Here is a 20,427-nt window from a genome sequence, read left to right as displayed (position 1 = left end):
CAGGAATGAAACGAGAACAATGAATGAGGAAAATGATGGGATGGGTCTTTTCGTCCATTACATCTGTTTTGTACCAATGAAGGTAACTGTCTGTGATGTAAAAAACAACAACAACAAAAAAAGACAATGTACCAACCAAAGGCTATATACTGAAAATACTTTAAATATACTGAAACATTAACAGCTGTTCCCTGTGTTAAGGACATAGCCTAACTGGTTTAGTGCAGTGAAAGAAGTCTATTTTCCACAGAAAGAACATTTATGTCAGGATAAAGGAAAAAATATAGCAACTCTACAAGAATACTTAAAACTAAAAGTTTACTTTAACAGTATCATAGGAAAGTAAGATTGTTTCTCAAGTAAAAATATTTTTTTTCCTCTGAGTTTTTTTCTTTTTGTGTCCTTCACTTACAGTATTATTCTACAAAACTCCTTCACTTAGCAAATACTAACCCATTTTTGACACTTGCCATATAAAAATAAATAACAGCAATAGGAACGCTGTGCAATGTTTTTTTTATTGTGTTTATTTGGGCATGTGCATCCACTAGCTAATTCTGTGGGGCCACAGCAAATTAATTCATTGAAACATGAATCAGAGGCAATCCTTTTTACCAGGATCTGACAAGTTGCTACTATGAAAGTGATACAGTTCGATAAATCAGGTGTTTGATTTGTAGCATGCAGCTAAAATCTGTTTGGGCCATTTCCAAAAGACAAAATAGATTCAGATTTACTGTTAAAAACTGCAGGATCTCTCTTTTCCCCCAGTATCCAACATTATTAATAATGTTAACTAACTAATTAACTAACAATATTAGTGACTGGAGTCTGCAAACTTCAAAAGCAAATTGACTCAACTTTTCTCTAGAAAGAAAGAAGGTAAAGAAACTAAGTAATAAAAGAAAGAATGCTTCTGGATATGAATGGGGCACTGCTACTCCAAAGTGCTCAAAGAAAACCTCTGCTAATCAGCTTCTATTGATTCCTCAACATCAACATCCCATAGATGACACATGGGACATGATCCAGCCATACAAGACCAACACCAAAAAATAGCAGTCCTGAACTTAAGAATTTTCTTCAATATCTTCAGCTTGAAGACCAACTCTTAGATCTCCTGTGTACCAGTTTAACAGCTGAAAAAAATCACATTTAAAAATATGCTTTTGTTAAGGAAAATACTTCCCAATGGGTGCTTTTGGAGATGTCTTTTACTCAGGAACTGAATCCTCGCTGTACAATTAATCCTTTCAACTATTCAAAGGTTTAGGCTTTGCAATAATTAGGGACACACTAGCACTGGAATCATGCTTCACTTTCCTGGATGTGTTCATATGTTCTCAAAGAGAAGAAGGTCATGTATCAGCTCATCACTTTTTTAGAATCTTCTAGCTGAATATATTATAGAGCTTTTTTAGGTGTAATTGATCCAAAATTATTTTTTTCCTGCTTACCACCACTTTTCTAAAAAGGAGAGAAATGGCATTTTGAAAGAACAATTTTTAAGATGCTTTGGATAATTTTTTAAAGACATGAAAAAATTCAAGCTGCTCAATGTCCAAAGTTAATCCACTTGTCCTAGATTATTAAATTAAGATCAAATCAATAAAAGGGAATGCAGAATACTATTCCTTTTACTCATATTTGTGTAGGAAAAAGGAGGAACAAATAAATAATGAATTTTAGGTAATATATCAAAAATACAGAGCACCAGTGCCAAACCCGCATAAAGCTGAAGATCATACTGTGGCAAGCTAGAAAACTGTCATGCTTCACTTGTTATGGTACACTGGATAAAACTGAGAAATAGCTAGAATGTACAAACCCAGCATTCTCTTGACTCACTGCAGAGCTTCTGATATTTAGGGATTTACATAGAAAGTACATGGAAAGAGAAAGAACCATATTTAAAGAATCAGTTTCAGCAGATCTGTTGAGAAAATGCAAAGGACTAGAAGTGGCTCACATGAAAGCAACAAAAACAGTTAATTCCTTAAACAACTAATAAAATTTCAACTTTCCCCCTAACTTAGGTTGTTAAACCCAAATAAAATACATAATACTTTGCATGACAAACAGTAAATTGCTCCTGGACCACTGGTCCACGAAAGACTCGGGATGGGGTTCTGAACCTACAGCCAATGCTTGTTTAGCCCTAATTAATTTCTACTTTAGGAGGGAATGAAAGATAAAAGTCTCGAAGTCATACTTCAGACTACACTTTCCACCAAAGTAAGCCACTGAAAAATATCATTGTTTGTGATTTTATACTTCATTTGCTCCCATGATAAATATAATTTAATTGAACCTTAATCATAGAACTGGCTTAGCCTTAGCAATCTGTCAGTCTTATTTTAAATTTTCATTTAATTGTTGAAAATGCATTTAAACCTCACATAATTTAAATCCATTAAAATGCACGTGCAGTCACCATAAAAGTGAGCCTGTTCACATTTAAAATAATAGATTATTAATAGAAGATGCATAGTGATCACTTGATGCACCCTTCTCATTTCCTAGTGTAAAACATTTCCTCTTCATCTCATACTTTAAGTTCAATTGCCCATCTTATCACGTCAGTAAATGTTTTGTCTGGCCAAAAACAACGTTATCTCCCCTACATCTCAGATGCTTCCATTCCTACTTGTCTGAACATTTGTTTCAGCTAAAGACCAACAACAATACTTCATCTTAGTTTTCAATTGAATTGAGCACAGCTTCACCAAGGGCAGCTCTTGACTGACCAACCCAGTGACCTTCTGTGATGCAGTGACTGCATCAGTGGACAAGGGAAGAGCAAGAGATGTCATTTGTCTGGACTTCTGCAAAGCCTCTGGCATGGTTCTCCACACCTGCCTGCTTTCTAAACTGGAGAGAGATGGATTTGATGGATGATCTTCTAGATGGATAAGAATATGGTTGGACAGTCACATCCAGAGGACAGTGATTAACATCTCAGAGATCTGATGGACATCAGAGAAAACTAGTGTTGCTCAGGGGTCCCTATTGGGACCAATGCTATTTAATATCTTTATTAAGGACACAGACAAAAGGATCAAGTGCACCCTCAGCAGATTTGCGGGAGACACCAAGCTGACACACCTCTGGGTGACACACCTGAAGGATGGATCCTTCCAGAGGGATTTGGACAAGATCTAGAAGTAGCCATGGGAATCTCATGAGGTTTAACAAGGTCAAATACAAGGTGCTGCACCTGAGTCAGAGTAACTCCCAGTATCAACAAAGGCTGGGGGATGCACAAATCAAGAGCAGCCCTACTGAGAAGAGCTTGGGGGTGCTGGTGGATGAGAGGCCATAAAAGATCCAAAAATGTGCACTTACAGCCCAGAAAGCCAAACAAGTCCTGGGCTGCATCAAAAGCAGTGTGGGAAGAAGGTTAAAGGAGGTGATTCTGCCCCTTTCCTCTTCTCTGGTGAGCCCCCACCCAGAGTGCTGCATCCAGCTCTGGGGTCCCCAGCACAGAAAAGACGTGGACTTGTTGGAGTAGTGAGTCCAGAGGAGGCCACCAAGATTAGAGGGATGGAGCACCTCTCTTAGCAGTAAAGGCCAAGAGAATTCAATTTGTTCAGCCTGGGGAAGAGAAGGCTTTGGGGTGACCTAATTGTGGCCTTTCAGTACATGAAAGGAGCCTAAAAGGAAGATGGAGAGGGACTTTTGGCAAAGCATAAAGCAACAGGCAAAAGGGAATGGCTTCAAACTGAAAGAGAGTAGGTTTAGAATGGATATTAGGAAAGAATTCTTTACTGTGAGGGTGGTGAGACACTGGCACAGATTGCCCAGAGAAGCTGTGGCTGCTCCATCACTGGAAATGTTTAAGGCCAGGCTGGATGGAGCTCTGAGCAACCTGGTCTAGTGAAAGGTGCCCCTGTCCATAGAAGGATGGTTAGAACTAGATGACATTTAAGGTCCTTCCAACCCTGTTAACCCCACGATTCTCAGTTTTCTTAGACATGTCTTTTGTTTTTTCAGAACTTGAATACTTAGTGCACTGTCCTTATATGCTTTTAGTACATTATATATATTCAAACGTAAAGGGAAAATTTAAACTAGTGTGTGTTTCTACATCACCACAGTTTCAAACAAGAATTCTTCAGTCACCAAAATAAACTTACAGAGCCCTGTATGTATTATCTGACTGCATTTCAATTTTTTAAAATAAAGTTACAATGGTTACTTAATCCATCTGATACATCAGAATAAATGTCTATTCTAGTATTTCTAATGCAATTTAACTTTTCAACATTCTTTCTGCATTGGTTTGCACTCCGTAAATTGCATATATTTCCCTATGTTGTCTTCTACTTTCACCATTTTATTGCAAAACTAATACTATTCTGTAATTCATAAAGCTAATAGTAGTTATTTTCTTAAGGCTTAACAATGCTAGCTAGGACTTATTCTATCTTCTAAAGTAATTTTCAAATAATATTTCATCCTAATGACTACTCACCTGTGATAGTATAATTGTTTAGAATAGATGGAGCCACCCATGCAGAAGCATATATTGCAGCTATAGGAAGAGATTTCAGAAACTTCTGCAGCTTGAGTTAAATACAGGCTGCTGTGGTGTTTAACTGAGGCCTGAGGTTTTGGTTTCTGTTTATATATATGTATATGCATGTATGCAAGTATATATGCCTACATACTATGGTATTATCATAGGAAATTATCTTACAGGGAATTTCTGCTCCAGAAACAAGCCTTGATTCTGCATGCTACCAACCAATTCAGTCATGTGTATCACCACTGAGTTACAGAACACCTCTACTAAATCTGCTTCAACATCACAAGTTGCATCAAATATCACAATTTGAGCATGCTCTAGCATGGATTTTTGGTTGTCAGCATCACATTGGCCCATATGCCCTGACAGAATGAAACTGAAACAACAAAGAAAAAAAACAAATCTGAAACAGCAATTTTTTCCATGTTTTTTCTAACACTGAAATGACATTTTAAAAAGGCTGCTAAGTTGTCTCCATGTTTGCAGTAGCAGGAGTTAATTCCTTAGATATTAAAAACATATTGAAGCAGACTTCACCTTCACCACACTTTCTTCAGTTTCTTCAGTTGGGAAGACTGAGGGGTGCCCCAGCCCTGCTGAGAAGAAAGGCATCTGTAGGCATGGAACATCCTGCCTCAAGTGCAAGGAGACCTGCAATGAGGGACTCCTGTATTCTCTGCCATCCTGGAGTTCTTTCCATAACCTTCTCCCACTTCACCATACCCACTTCATAACCTGCAATCACCATTGCATCAGGAAAAATAGACGTGGTCTGCAGTGCTGGCCTCCGCACCACAGTGCCCTGCTCGGCAGCCCTGCTCCTTGTGGCCTCTGCCTACACTAGTGAGCAGAGCTGGAATATCACGGGAGAAGGAGAGAAATGCTGACATTGATCTTTGGATCTGAGAGTAGACACATTGATCCCCAGGATCAATAGAGAGGTCAGGATTCAGTCACACATGATCTCTAGCTAAAGTTCTTAAGCAATTCCTGAAAGACAGTGGAGGGAGAGGTATGTATGGATGACTGAGGGTTACATCTTGATCCCATTTTCTGTTTAAGGAAACCTACACTCCAGAAGAACTTGTTTTTTTCAATTGCTTTTGTCTCTGAATACATTTTCCTGGGCATAAAACAAATCTCAGTGTCCCTGGTATTGCAACACAAACTATCCATTTCCTTTAACATATACAATGGCTTTAGACTTCTCTAATGTCAGGAAGCCCTCTTAAGCTCCTAAATTAAAAATGAGAACAAAAATGAGCACAAATTGCTTTAACATAGAGTCTAAGTATCATCAATAAATAAATTAGTCAGGGTCCAAAATATAGCTACAGAGTTTTTCGAAGACAGAACTGCTGGCTCTGCCATTGCCTGTGCAGGCAAGCACAGTAATCACCTACTGGAGTCTTCAGAGTAAGAGCAACAGGAGCTTAGGGACCTAATAATAAATCAGTGGCTTGCAGGTCAATTAAGTGGCCAAGAAGCACTCGACTTCCACCCATTGTGCTGTAATAATGGCTTTGCTTATAAGCTGCTAAAGACAAAACATATCCAGCATGATTTTAATGCTGCATTCCAGGTAGCCCAGCTCCACTACCCACTTGGACATCACAGCTGCACATCACACAGGTTTTGCTGGGAGCTTGGCACCTTGAATGATACAGAAGGGTCTTCTCTTATTAGCACCAGGCTTAATCCATTTGGAGATAAGGGACATAGAATTCTCACACCTCAGTGTCCATTATACACAAAGCCACCTGGAACGGGGGAAGAATGTATTTCAACATTTTTCAGCTTTTCCTTTTACACGGTACACCATTAGTTTGTCTTGTATCACAAATACACAGTAGAAGTATTTAATAGGAATCACTATAAAACAGGCTGCAGATTAATCCAGCCCTGTCTCCTCACATACAGACATTTTATACTCAGCACCAATGGAGCTGCCTGCAAAGAATGACCCAGGTTTGATATTAGGCTTCTAGGTCATGGTTTCACCTTGACAACAGCTCTTTCATTTCAAGCTGTAACATTTGCCAGGATCCCTAAGGTGTTTTCATTTTTGTCAGGAAGTATTGGGGGGGAAAAAAAAAGTATGAAAAAATGATAAATCTTAATTCACAAGCTACAGGACTATCTCTGTGTCTCCAGCACAAAACTTAAAATCCAATCCAGGACCTGGATGTGTATTATGAGGCTGCAGATTTAAACCTTGTCCACCATGATCAAACTGGATTTATGGAGCATCATAACTCTCCAGACACCATCCAGCAGCTTATTAATTTAATAGACTCCTGTCCATTCCATGATGTTCCTGCCCTGACAGTCTCTCAAGATAAGGTGAAAGCCTTTTGACAGGACAGAGTGCATATATATTTTCTTCTGTTTTCTTGTGGATGGGGCTGTTGACAATTTGAAATGTGTGGCTCAGCAAATTTGGGGCTTTTTTCTTCCCTCTTGCTTTGTAGGGATGATGACAGAGGTAATGTTACCATGAGCCCCAGGGGTCACAAGGTTATTGCAATCCTCAATAGTTACCAAGCATAATGGGTAAAAAAAAAAAATTAAAAATAAAACACATTTAGCATATATCTCATATCTGAAAATAATGGCATTTTCTTAAAAAATTCTAAATGACTGATTCTACTGCAATTGACTTAAAAAATGAGGGAGAAATATATACATTGAAAAAAAAATCTCTGCACTCTGCTTGCATTTATTGTTGCCAGTGGTCTCAATGTATGAAGCAATGTTTCTTTTCATATGGTCACAGTGTGAAGGGGAGGCTGGGCTTCTTTTCCATCCTGAACATGCTGTCATAGGTGAGTTTTAGACTCAGTTTACAGCTTTTTATAGCTTCAGTGCAAAACACATAATTCCATGCAAATCATGTCAGTATTCTGCCTATTTCCTCGTCTCCTCAAATGAAAAATAATTCCAAGTTTGAACTATGAAATACACTACACAGAAAGTGGTAAGAACATAAGAAAAGAGACCCAAATCAATATACATATGAGAACAGCTCATATAATTTGGCTGCTAGGTAAATGAAATGCACTAATAATCAACAAAAGTATTTTCATATTAGAAGTGGAATTAGAATTTAGTTGTATTCTGGTATTTCTTGTCATCTTCCCTTTATTATCTATATGCTTAGAATTTAAAGGGCATGTAATAATACACAGAGTGCTATTATATGCATATCCATAAAGCTGCATAAAATAACCTTTTTATTGTTGATGTTAATAAAATACACAAGGCCCTGACCTCTAACTCCCAAAAGCAGAAAATACCCCACTAGATCTATTTACAAAGGTGAAAATAAAATAAGGAAAAAGTACAGTCCTGCTCTGTGAGTTCTCTGAAGCTGAATAGTGTCTGCTGAAGTCCACAACACTGTGACTGCCATCAACAAGCCATAAGAACCACTAGTGATGGAGGCAAAATGTCCAGCAAGGAAATTACCAAGACTCCAATACTTTCACTCGTAACAATGACATTTGACATCCCACCTTCTCAACATCCCTGCAAAACCAAACAGGGAGCCTGACATCTATTTACCAATCATGCCTTTATGTCTGTACCCACATTTTCCTCCAATGACTGTGAACACAGATATTACTATCCTATGTAAACATTATGCACATATATTATACTTCTCTTGAGAAATACTTTGTAATTTTTCATTGTGCAAATTCAATCCAAAACAAGCTTCTCCAGAGAACTTTGATATTAGGATGGCACATGTGTTTTGTTAAAAACTCAGATTTTTTTTGTCAATGCATACAAAGAAGGAACAAAAACCTTCAGCACCATCAAAGCCTTCAGCACATTGTATAGCTAATGGAGGCATCCTGTAGGACAGCAGCTGCACTTTTCTGACTGTCCAGGTGGAACAGACTTAGTAAACTTACTCAATTTGCTTTTTAATAGTATGTGGAAAAAAGCCCCTTGCAATCTAAAATATATGCCCCAAGTTAACCTTTGGCCTACTAAACAACTTGTTCTCTGACCCAAACCAAATTACACTCATATTCTAATGCAGCAGTGTTTGAACTTCTTATGGGGTTTGGCCTCTGTCTCATTAGGGTCCCTGATGCCGTATTTCTGTCATGCAATGTACCATTACACTGCCTGAAGTTGCATGGGAAAAAAAAAGTATTTGCTAGCTGAAAACTCTCTTGCTGGGAAAAACATGGTATGAAGGACCTCACAGAACAATCAAGAAAAATAATCCTGTCACCAAACGAAAATGTAAGTACCCTTCTGTTGCAACAATTGACTTTTCCTCTATGTTAAAAATTAAAATGTTTAATTTAAATTAACAAAATCAATTTAAAACTGACTTCAGTTTATCCTAGTGGTTTTATGTAGCCCTTTTACAATGCTTGTATTTTCAGAAAATGGCACATACATCAGCTAAACAAGCCACCCCAGTATCAGGGAAATAAGCAACCAGTTATGTGTTTACTGACTTATTTTATGTGAATTATGGGGCTCAGCAGCCAGTGGAAGTCCCAGAAGGCTCGAGCACAGCCCTCTGCCTCCAGCCCCGACTTCTGCCCTGCCCTCTCCTCTGTGCTGCCTTTCCTCAAGCTTCTATTAATAAATTAACTACATGACACAATTTCAATGTGGGCAGCTGTCATTTTAACTAATATCATTCTGTAAATCCACCCTAGCAGGCTTCTTCTCGATTGTGATTGGAGAATAGACTTTTTTGGGCAGCTTTCAAAAGCCACATCTGTTTGAGCAAGGTCCTATTCCTTAGCTGCGTGGAGCAGTGCTCCCCTGAAATTCCCTCCACCCACTCCCCATTTTTTTGTTCACCAAAGAAAATGACACTTTTCAGATCTCACCCTTAGGCAACATCCTCCCTAGCAAGGATTTTGTTATAGTCGCTCAGTGGGCACCGACTGTGATTTCACTTACGGAGAGATGGAGGCTTTTTATGGCACTCGATCTCCTGTGTCCGCACCACCAGCACAATTAACGGGAGCACCCTGTGGAATCACCTAGGGAGTTGTCACGCAGTGCCTGTGCCACCGCGCTGGGGCAAGGATGGGCCCTTCCTCCTCCCGCATCCTCTCAGAAATAACAAAAGGGCATAAACTACTCAGCGAGGCCAGGCAGAGGAGGGAATAACATCAGTAAATCACTAGTGGAAATGCAAAACCAAACGCTGCCTCACACAAACTGAGATGACGGCTGGCTTAAAAATGTGCGAGCCACTGCCGGCAGCCACCTCCCTTTTGGCAGCCATAGCCGACCCCAGCCCATCGTCCCGTGCACCAGCACCCATCCCCGTCCATCCAAGGGGCAGCCTGCAAAGCCATCGTGTCCTAAATTAGGATTTGCAGCAGGAGACGCGCCCCACGGCTGCCACCTGGCCGGCAGCACGCTCAGTGGGACGCAACGCAACCCGAGCGGCCCAGACACACGTTACACATGTTGGCTTTCCTGCACAGAGTTATCCTGTGGTGCTCTGCAATCAATTACTGTTATACCACCATCATTAATAATTTTCTTAATGAAAATGATTCTGTTGATCTCCGTTGTATTTTAATTATCAGAGTTAAGCATAATTACACTGCAGCTCTGAGCTGGCATGTAGACTCCTTTAGGGCGCAATTTTGTTTTAACACACTGATAATGTAATTTTACATTGTGTCAGTTGTTTAGTTATTATCCAGTCGTACAATTCCGCTGTATTCCTGATAACAGATAATAACCTTAGCACCTCCTATATCCTGAAGTCATTTAAAAAGCAATATTGGAATTTCACAACTAGCTAACTTAATCGCCTTATGATTTTATAATTCTCACAGCTAAATATTTGTACAGGCACCCTGTTTTAACAATGCCACTAAACATACGGTATCCATACATTTCACATAAATGGCCTAAATAATATCTAAAAAAAGTCTGTTCATGAGCATGGCTTTTATTCTGTGCAACTGTGCTTTCTACGCTATTTCTATTCTGGTCAGTCATAATTTATTTTTTAAAATCCTTGCCATTCCAGTGAAAGATTTGCAATAAATAAATATCCCAGCCCCCTTCTCGCTTGTGGGGAGACTCTTAACTGTGGTCTTAGAGATTTTCCAGGTCTGGTGCACAACTCTGTTAGGCAAAAATGCTTCTAAAGTACATAATGTAGTAATGATGATACAGTTCATGCATTAATACTTCCTACCACGGCTACTTGCTTGAATTATGCTGAAGCTTCTATTCTTTTAAAGAACATATATTTCTAAATAGGCTTTAATTAATAAAATCTGTCTCCTATTGCTCAGTTTCTAGGACATATCTCAAATTACAGAATAGACTTTCTGAAAGTCCATTTTTGAAAAAAGAGAGAACTTTATGATAAATATTAAAAAATAACAGCATTCCTTTTGAATGTAATCACAGTAGTAAAAGTTTCCTTTAAGAAAATGGAATGGAATAATGGCATGTGCCATAAGTATCCAGCTTGTATCAGAATTTGTAAAATGGGATAATAATTAACTATCCCTAATGAACTGCTTTTCTCTTTTCTAACTTGTCCTAGTATTGGAGAAATGTAGTTATAAAAAATACAGGTAGCGATCCTAGATGAAATCGAATAATTAGAATAGCACTTATTTCAACTACTGAATATTTATTCCATAGCTATTCACTTCGGATGTACTCTGATGCGTGATTGTAAATAATTGGTTTCTTTATCTAGAGATTTGTGCAGAAGATGACTTGTGATTGCACTGTAATAATTTATAAATATAATCCTATATGTGTGCATAATAAATAATAAATAAATATACACATATATATGCACACATATGCTTTGTTTGTTTGCCTAGGGAAAATATGAAGCATTTTACACACAGAAGGACAGCACTGAAGGCAAGTAGGGACTTAGCCAGCTCAAATTCTCTTTCAATAGAACCTACAGTCTAGGCTCCTGTCCCTGCGATTATTCTGTGTGCAATATGTGGGTGACTACAACACTCACAGGCTCTAGTGAATTGGAAATCAGACTGACATTCCTATGTTCTCCTGAAGGATCTGGGGAAAATTCTGCTCTCAAAGATATCTCTGTAATGACCTAAAAGGAATATGGCATGTGCTTCTGAGTCAGCAACTGATCAACCAGTACTATGTACTGTTAGCCAATTCTAAACTTATCTTCGTCTTAGAAATGTGCCAATTTACTCCACTCATCTCATCTTGAGTTTAGTATGGAAAACAGCTCCCAGGTGACCAAATCTGCTACATGGACAATTCCACGCATTTGTTCAGCTAATTGCTTTCAGAAATAACAACGTATTGCTAAGCAAACTAACAAAATTATACACATGCAACTACAACATAACATCGAATTACAGCTACATGCCAGCTGACACCGTTTCATTAGAAGTAATGGCACTATAGGAGACAGAAAGCTAACACAAATCAAAGAAATGTAATCTGGAATGATGAGATACAAATTGAAGGGAGAAACATTATTCTATTTATTTATTTTACCATCTTCTATTTGACATTGTTTTGTGATCCAAGCCAATTAATCTTTCTAGTACAAAAATCCCAGCAGAGCTCAAGGCAAGGGTAGATGCTTAATGACCGACAGAGCAGCCACCTCACAGCGCAAAGAGAGGAACAGAGCACAATGAAAGCAAAGCACGTATACAACTTACTTCCTGCATTAGTTTAGTGAAGTAGCAGGTTTTTAACACGTAATTATCCTCAAATTTATGCTCAACTTTAGTTATAATATGCATCTGTGGTAGAGACAACAGAATTCACCTTGAGTACTGTTCAACTGCTTCACCATACCTTGTTAACCAAGTACTAAAATAACGGGCATGATCAGTGAAAAAAAAAAATCCATAACCTTTGAATGAAAATACTATTATTTGGGTTAATCAGATTGCATCAAACTGAAGAAAGTCCTTACTATTTGAAAAAAAAAAAAGTTGTGTTTCAAGAGACTAAATCAGACATGACCAAAATTGCCTAAAGAATTAGGTAATGCTTGTAAAATACTTTGAAGATGAAAAGTCGAACTGGTAAATATGTGCTAAGTATTATTATTACTACAGAAAGAATATAATACTTGATTAGACATCATCCTATGGGAATTTGTAGGAGCTATGTTTTAGAGTGAAAGTAGGTTCCCATTACATTAAGAAGTTTTTGCAGAAAAGTTTGCCTGTGTGTATTCAATATTATGAATATTATGCATTGAGAATGCAGCTCTAGATTCATGCAAAAAGCTTCAGTGTGTTTGATACTTTGCTGCTTCTTCCACTTGGGCTGCAATCAGCAAGCTGTGAAGGCAGGGCAGCTCAACCCTTTTTAGATCTGAGCCCAGTTCTCTAGTACTGCAGGTGTTTCAGGTTGTAGAATGAATGTGTTGACATTCTGTAATTATAACAGAAAGAATTTATAAGACCCTAGTGTGCGACTCATTTTTAACATGCAAATTCCCTGTTTTCAGCGTTTCAACTTTCAAAGGCTTGTGGCAGTTTAAAGGCAATCCTCTTATAAGTGTATAAATTGCAATGATTATAGGAGCAAGTTGTAATTGTTTCTAGTAAGTTTTTAGGAGTCTTTGATGTTATGATTAGTGTTTTTGTATGTTAATATATTGATATGGGTGCTTATTTGCCTGGATGCTTGTATGCTGAAATGGTCACTAGGTTGCCTCAGCAAACAAATCTTTGATCTCAGTAGGTCTGTTTAGTTAGAAATAAAACCTAAAAGAAATTAAACAAGAACAGTGCATGTTCTAAAGTATTCACAAAGTGCTGAGGTTGATGATTGAAATACAAGGAAGAAAAATCATAGTTTTGCAGCCTGATCTGTAGGGTAAATGCCAAACACAGCTACACTGAGTTATTTTTGTTCCACATATTCAAGTGGTGTTTTGTTTCCCTTTTTTTTAAAACATATTGTAATGATTCTGTAGCCGCATTTAGAAAGCTTTCACAGTGACTGCACCAGAGTGGTGCATAGTCCATGGTGCTATGGACTGAACCCAAGGCTCTTTGTGTTGTTTCAAGATGCAAGACAAAAACCTGTGTAACTTGAACCAAAGGAGCTGTTAGATGTGGTGGCTTAGATAAAGCATCTTTGGCAGGCAGCCTTGTAAGAACTTGTACTGACTTCAACAAATCTGAAAATTCACATAAGACACAAATGATATCCACTGCCACTCACTAATACACTCCAGTGAAGCATCATCACATCATGCTGCCATGCAGAGACTGGAATGTCAGAGGCAACAACCCTGAAACCCAGTTCCATTTATCTTATGCTACCATGATGACATAAAGTTTTTTCATAGTCCAATCAAATGCTCATTCTTCACATGACACTGGATTTCAGTTAGTAGCGTACAATGTAATGTAAAACAGAGAAATTATATCCAGTATGCCCAAAAGAAAAGTCAAAAAGAATTCACCTATTCAAAGTGTATAGGTTTCACTGATGTTTCCCAGAGCACTGACTCTCAGAGAGAAATGGATAGTATGTTTTACGCCAGATGACGTCCTTCAGTGTTTATAAAGCATTTAATAAACTATAGGTACCATGTGGGTTTTTATATCACTAAAAGAAAAAAAAAAGGCAAAACCAGAACATGGAAGAAAAATGGGAACAAAACCTGACATTAATGGGAGACTTAGTATCTATTTTCCTATCATGCAACAGGTACATATTTATCTCAGTAGCTTACACAAGAAAGTAAAGAAAAAAAATCAGTTTGTGTTTACCTTTGCTGTACACAATGCAGTTGTTTTTGTTGTCTTCTACTCCTTGCCAAGTCACATCCAGCAGCCACTTGGGGCCAGCAGTCAGTACCATGGGGACTGAAGCCTTTGTCTTCTGTAGGAAGGATGATAACAAACAGATGCCATTTGTTCGCCTTGATTAAGAACTTGAATAATAATGGTAATAATCATTTGATTTGCAAACAACAAAATCTCGAAACCCATAAGCCAAAGTCTTATTCCCCTGCCTCAGGATTTCTTTTAAAGAAGACACAAGCAGGAAGCTTTAGTTCTTTAATTGATTGAATGGTGAAACTATTATCAAGGATTTTTCTGAATGATATTGGATCAGATCTCCAAGATTACACAGTTGTCTTGTGGCTGAGAATTATAAAGGGAATGCAGATGACTTTCACAGCAAAGAGCCAAGTGTTTAGAAGTGAACTTTAGATACATTGTACCTAATTATCAATGGGATCTCACTATTTCCTGAAACAGACAGGAAAGAATTTAAAGAATTGGTATCCATTTCAAAGATCTGTCCTTAAACATCTGTATTATCGTAGGAAATTGTTCTGAATGGAGAATGGAATTTTTTCCCCCCTTTGCTATGTGTTGATGTGTGATTTTACTATGTCTGAAATAGTAATAATGCTAACGATTCACTGCAAAAAGACTATAAAACCAGTTGTATTAATACATTCAAAGACTGAAAAGTAAAGTGTGATATCATCACACCTGAAAGGCATGCAGGCAATTTACCATCTCCTGTCTGCATTTTGGATTCTATAATTAGAGATTCTTTATTTGAAATAATAAGAAAGAGGCCTGAAATTTATTAACACTTAACTCCTTTTACTAATCAAATGGCAAAAATCCTGTGGGTAATCCTGTGTTTGTCAGTAAGTGGCACTTAGACTTCTATCATGGACAGTTCTTCTCCTCTGTATCCAGAATAAAACCACAAAAGAGAGTACAAAGTAAAACAGTCACAACACAACTTTTAATTATTTTTTCTGGGATTTAATCCTAAGACATCCCAATATTTTGTAAGAGAATTTAATTATTTTTATACTCCACCAATAATTGTCTAGTTGTCTCAACCTACTTTTTATTGTAATATTCTGTATTACTGACCAAAATAAAAAAAAATAAGATACAGAAAATCCTATTTTCATGGACATTCCAGATGCTTTGCCAACATTTCTTATTTATAAGTATTCTAGAAATGTAGTGAATAATAAAAATAGTTACCACAGTTCATATTACATACACAAAATATACTTGAAAATATTTATTGAAAATAAGATATTGCTTAAAATATTTTAGTTACAGAATATTAAATCAATAATCTTAAATAACATATATTTACTATAATTACATTAATATATTTAATAAAGATGACAGAAAAATATTAAGTGTCACAGGTTTTCATATTTTTGTGGAGTTTTTATCTGTTTAGATTGCAATACTGTTTTATCAAGTACACTACTTAATTTTCATTTTAGATTTTACATTTTTCATACAAATGTTTATGCATAAGTCACAGTTTTCTATGCACTACATGACATTATTCATCTTCCCTATGTATTGGGAAAAAAACAATTAGAAATCATGAATGAAATTAGGAAAAAGGAAGGTAACATCCAGCAAAAATACACTTACCTAGTGCAAAAATACTGAAACAAGAGACATGCAATGCTTCAACTCCTAATACTGCTTTCTCTGTGGGAAGTTGCAGAGTGTATGTTTTGCTTATATGGAGTATTACAAGAGTCAACCCAACTGCATGCAGTTGTATTTTTAATTTAAATTCTAATTAATAAACAAATTTTTTTTTTAATTTGGCTAAGTTTCTATGCAAATTATCAAGAAGCCTGGTATTGTCAGTTACAAAAGCAGTGTAAAGCATATGCATATGGACTATGTAGAAAATAATGACATAAACAAGGCAAGAACTGAAAAAGTGATGCAACAGATGAGATGAAAGTTAATCAAAGTATCACCTCTATCTTCTATCATAGAAAAGTCTGAACTTTACCACAATTTACATCAAAAACAGTACTAAGGCTGCCACAGAAACAATTTAGAGTGGCTTTCCTCACTCAGCTGAGAATCACACCCAAATTGAATACAAGCTGTAGCAAGAATGTTGGCAACTATGGCTGCATAGCAATAATGAAGAGGAGGATCAGGACACACTCCAATACTTGCTGCATTTCTCCAAGTGCCATTTCAGTCAAGCCTTTAACATGTTTTTGTGCTTATATGTGCTTTCAGTCTCTGGTAATCCCAAGTACAATCAAAAGACAGTGAAATATTATCCAGCTAGGAGACTTTTCCAAGTACACCACAAATTATTAAGACATTCAAAAAAGGTTGTTGGTTTTTTTTTTTCCAAAGTTGGAGGCCAAGTTAAAAAACAGAACAAACCAAAATTCTATCTTTTAAGTGCAGAAGTGATCATCTATTTAATTTTCACAAGATCTAATTCCTATTTCTGGTTTACTTCTTTCCAGACGTCTGACATTTCATTGTGTCTCTTCCATCTCTAAGGGTATTATCTGCATTAAGGTGGTATCAAAAAGCCTCAAATAATATCAGGATCTTCTTGTGCTGGGCAATAGTTTATCTACATAGACAGGACAAATAATATGTCCTGGGAAAGGATTATACTTAACCACATACTGCTGAGGAAGAATGAGATACAGAGATACCGTTTGACTTTCTCATGGAGATTAATTTCTCCTTTAGTAAGTGGTAGGCTTAGTCCCAGGCCACTGCCCCAGTTTTCTCCACACAAGGAGAGGGGCCCAGGCCTCATCTCTTCTGAGGTGAAGCAGTGGTGGCAGCAGGTAGATTGAGCACCAGCAGTCAGCATGTGTGTCTGCTTTGCCATTTCCTATTTACAGGGCTTTTTTGGACTTAAAGAACTCCATGGTTATCACTAAATTAGCTTCCAGGTCAGCTTGGCAGCTGAACTTGTAATCAGCTCTGCAGCTGTAAGTGGTCTCTAAACACTAGAGATAGGCTGGAGGAGGAACAGGGTGTTTCATCTCACAGCTCCGCTAGCCCAGAAGAACTGGTGGACACCTCAAAAGAATTTCCCATTCTCCCATAGCTCTGCTCCCAAGCTGCACAGATATGTAAATAAACTTATTTTAATATGAAAGCAAAACTTCACAAGACCCCAGCTGCTTGTAAAGCTTGGCAGCTTCACTGAGGGGTACCAGCAGTGGCTTCCCTTTGATGCACCTTTCTGGCGTATTGTGTGAGCTGTAAGGCAGGTCAGGACCACGGCAGCAGTTCTTGGGGTCTGGCATCCCGTGAGGTTTACACATTCATAGGTGTTCACCACTGAGAGAGGCTTGCTCTTGTTGTGCCTTATTACATAGTAAGAACTGAAGCAAGCCTGCTGATTCAGGAAAGGCCATTTCCTTAAAATGGTTAAAATGAAAAGACCCCAGTCCAAGATAACAAGAAGCTATGGTTAAATCAGTCATGCCTTTATCACCTCAAGATTAGACTACTGCAATGCGCTATACCTGAGGCTACATTTTAAATCCATTTGAAAGCTGAAGCGGGTGCAGAATGCGGCAACCCGCTTCTAAAGCAGGATATCGTGCTTTGAGCGCATTACACCAGTGCTTTTTAATTTGCACTAAGTGCCTGTGGAATTTAAGGCACTGGTTACAACCTCTGAAGCCCAGGACCTGTCTGTTTGAGATACCTAGTCGAGACCTGCCAGGTCCTTTGTCTCAACGGTACAACCGCAGCTGAGAACCACCAAGGAACATGAAAAATGCCTTTCCTGGCTGGACACCGAAGAAAGTCTTGGCAGGGCAACATGTTCTTCATGATAGCTCTTTTACCTTTGGGACATCATCCTACTTGAGTTAAAGTATGTTCATGCTCTCAGAGAGTTCTATGAAAATCATCCTGTAATTCATAAGATGTATTTGTCATACTGCAAAATTGAGTTGGTCATTCCCAAAATAGTGGAGGTAGGTGTTACCTGCTTTACACTCTTTTGTTTGGGTTTTTCTTGAAGTGCTAGCAGGAATATCTCTAGCTTAAGAAATGTACCTTTTTACACACATGAAAAAAGCTTCCTTGATACAGAAGCAACAATATTTCAGCTGTTTACATGTAAGACTTCAAAAGTCAAACATAATTTTATTTCTCCCTCTGAAAGAGCTGCTACACATTACGCAAAAACTTAGAAAACATTCTCCCTGCTGCCCAAGTATAATCACGGGGACCTGCTAATATGGGTGTCTGTAAGATGGGGACATACAGTAATTACCTCATATTTTTCAAACAAGGGCACATTATAGACCCACAGTATTGTTCACTGCTCTACGCTGGGTAACTGTACATTCTACAGTTGAGCAATGTTTCCCTGAAAATACAATTTCTGCTAATGTTTTCATGCCATAACTAGACAAATTTGACAAGGACAAGCAGGGTCAAAACTGTGATCTCTCAGGGAACAATTAGAATTAGCTAATGAGGATAAAAGAGGTCAGGCAGGCATCCACTTTTCACTAACCTTTGAGACAACTGGACAAACAAGAGAGGTAGCCCTCAATAAATGTTTATATTCAGTCAAGAGGTTAATGGAGATAAAAATAGCCATCACACCAGGCCGAAAATAGTTTTGCACTCTTGCTAAATGGAATCAGTGCTGACAAGTAACATTAGATGGGCTCTTCACTGCAAAGATTTCTAACATATGATGTGTGTGGCCTGGCAGAAACTTGAGGAACCCCTACACTGAAGAAAAATACAGTATGATCAAGTTGTTTGAAATCTATGAAATTCTGATGTCAAATGCCTGATCAGTGCTAGCTGTTTCTTCAGAAGCTGTGCTACTGAGCTCATGTTCAGTAAGTCACTGTGACATGACCATCCTGTCCCAGGCATGGTGTTCCAAGAAGTGTTCAACATTATTTAAGGAGATGTACTGATACTCAAAGGCTTTGTTTCTTAGTTACTGCATTTTCATTCCTGCAAACAGATTTTCTTCCTAAATCTTCCTAAGAGCCTGAGTTCCCATGAAAGATACAGAATATTACCAGAATGTCTTCATGACCTTGGAGAAAGTTCCAATGCCCCCTCAGCAGAGTTAGTTTATATAGTCAATTAAAACCAAGAGTCTACTGGGAGGAGAGCTGTAAACATATCTCAGGTGCCTTCAGATATAAGCGTGGGCTAGCAAAACACCAGTTAATACACTGAGAGAGGTTTCTTCTTTGAAATTATATTTTAATTCAATTGGATCATGACAGGGTTGACATGCTGAAACTGCAGAACATCCCCTTTTGAGAGGCTGAGTTCACCTTTGATGATCACCATACTCAATTCAGCAAACTTTGTAAGCTCATCAAATCAGCTGAGTTGGGAAAGGCTCCTAAGGGTCATTCTGGACAGTGCAATAACAGATATCTGCATAGGTCTCAGACTATCCCTGATTAATTAATATTTGTTTTAAGACTTTTTTTTAATAATAAGAAGAGCAATAACTCCATTTAATCACCTCTCACAATGACTGTCTAAATGCATTTCTTTACCTTATAACTGATTAGAAATTCACGAAGCTTTAAGATAATCCCATCCAAACAGCCCAATGGACAGAGATCCCCATTTTGGTGTTCATTTGTATGTAATCAGCTGGACTGTCTTTCACTTCCTGTAGCTTCTCTGAAAACTCTTATCTTTTTCCAAGGAGCATTCAGTCTTGGATGGATATTTATCTCAAGGGCTTTTCTGGAACACCTGCCAGTCAAGGCCCGTGGCAGCACTTCACAGTGCCACAGCTTTCTTTGCTAGACATGCAGGGGCAACTCCCTTCCACTAGTAAAACATAATGTATGCACAGTTAATTTCACCTAAATCTTCAGACAGCATGGAATAACTGTTTCAGTTACTACTTTACAACCTTATGGGATCCAGGGTTTCAGAGGAGTGTCCAAGAATCTGTAGATCTGCACAAATTGTTACTTGTGATGGGCCATGAAACTAGTGATGCAGAAAAGAAGTATCTTTTTCCCACTATCTTTTTTTGGTGATAGTAGAAGAAAAATATTGGTAACAGTTGTGGTCAAACCAAAGCCTTTTTAAATGTTTCAAACACAAAAAAAA

At 37.9% G+C, this 20,427-nt stretch overlaps 1 protein-coding gene across 1 annotated transcript in view; it reads right to left on the bottom strand.

The window, feature by feature from the left end:
• The window catches only part of ZFPM2 (zinc finger protein, FOG family member 2), a 308,536-nt gene that overhangs the window by 98,264 nt on the left and 189,845 nt on the right, over positions 1–20,427 (bottom strand). Inside the window, exon 5 of the mRNA XM_041413063.1 lies at positions 14,287–14,398. Coding sequence (XP_041268997.1) covers positions 14,287–14,398 — 112 coding nt within the window. The remainder of the gene's footprint in view (positions 1–14,286; positions 14,399–20,427) is intronic.

This window comes from Onychostruthus taczanowskii, unplaced genomic scaffold (genome assembly GCF_017590055.1).
Source record: "Onychostruthus taczanowskii isolate IOZ18803 unplaced genomic scaffold, ASM1759005v1 scaffold4, whole genome shotgun sequence".
Lineage (NCBI taxonomy): Eukaryota > Metazoa > Chordata > Aves > Passeriformes > Passeridae > Onychostruthus > Onychostruthus taczanowskii.
The sequence above is the reverse complement of the archived record's forward strand: the minus strand, read 5'-3'. Positions and strand labels throughout refer to the sequence as shown.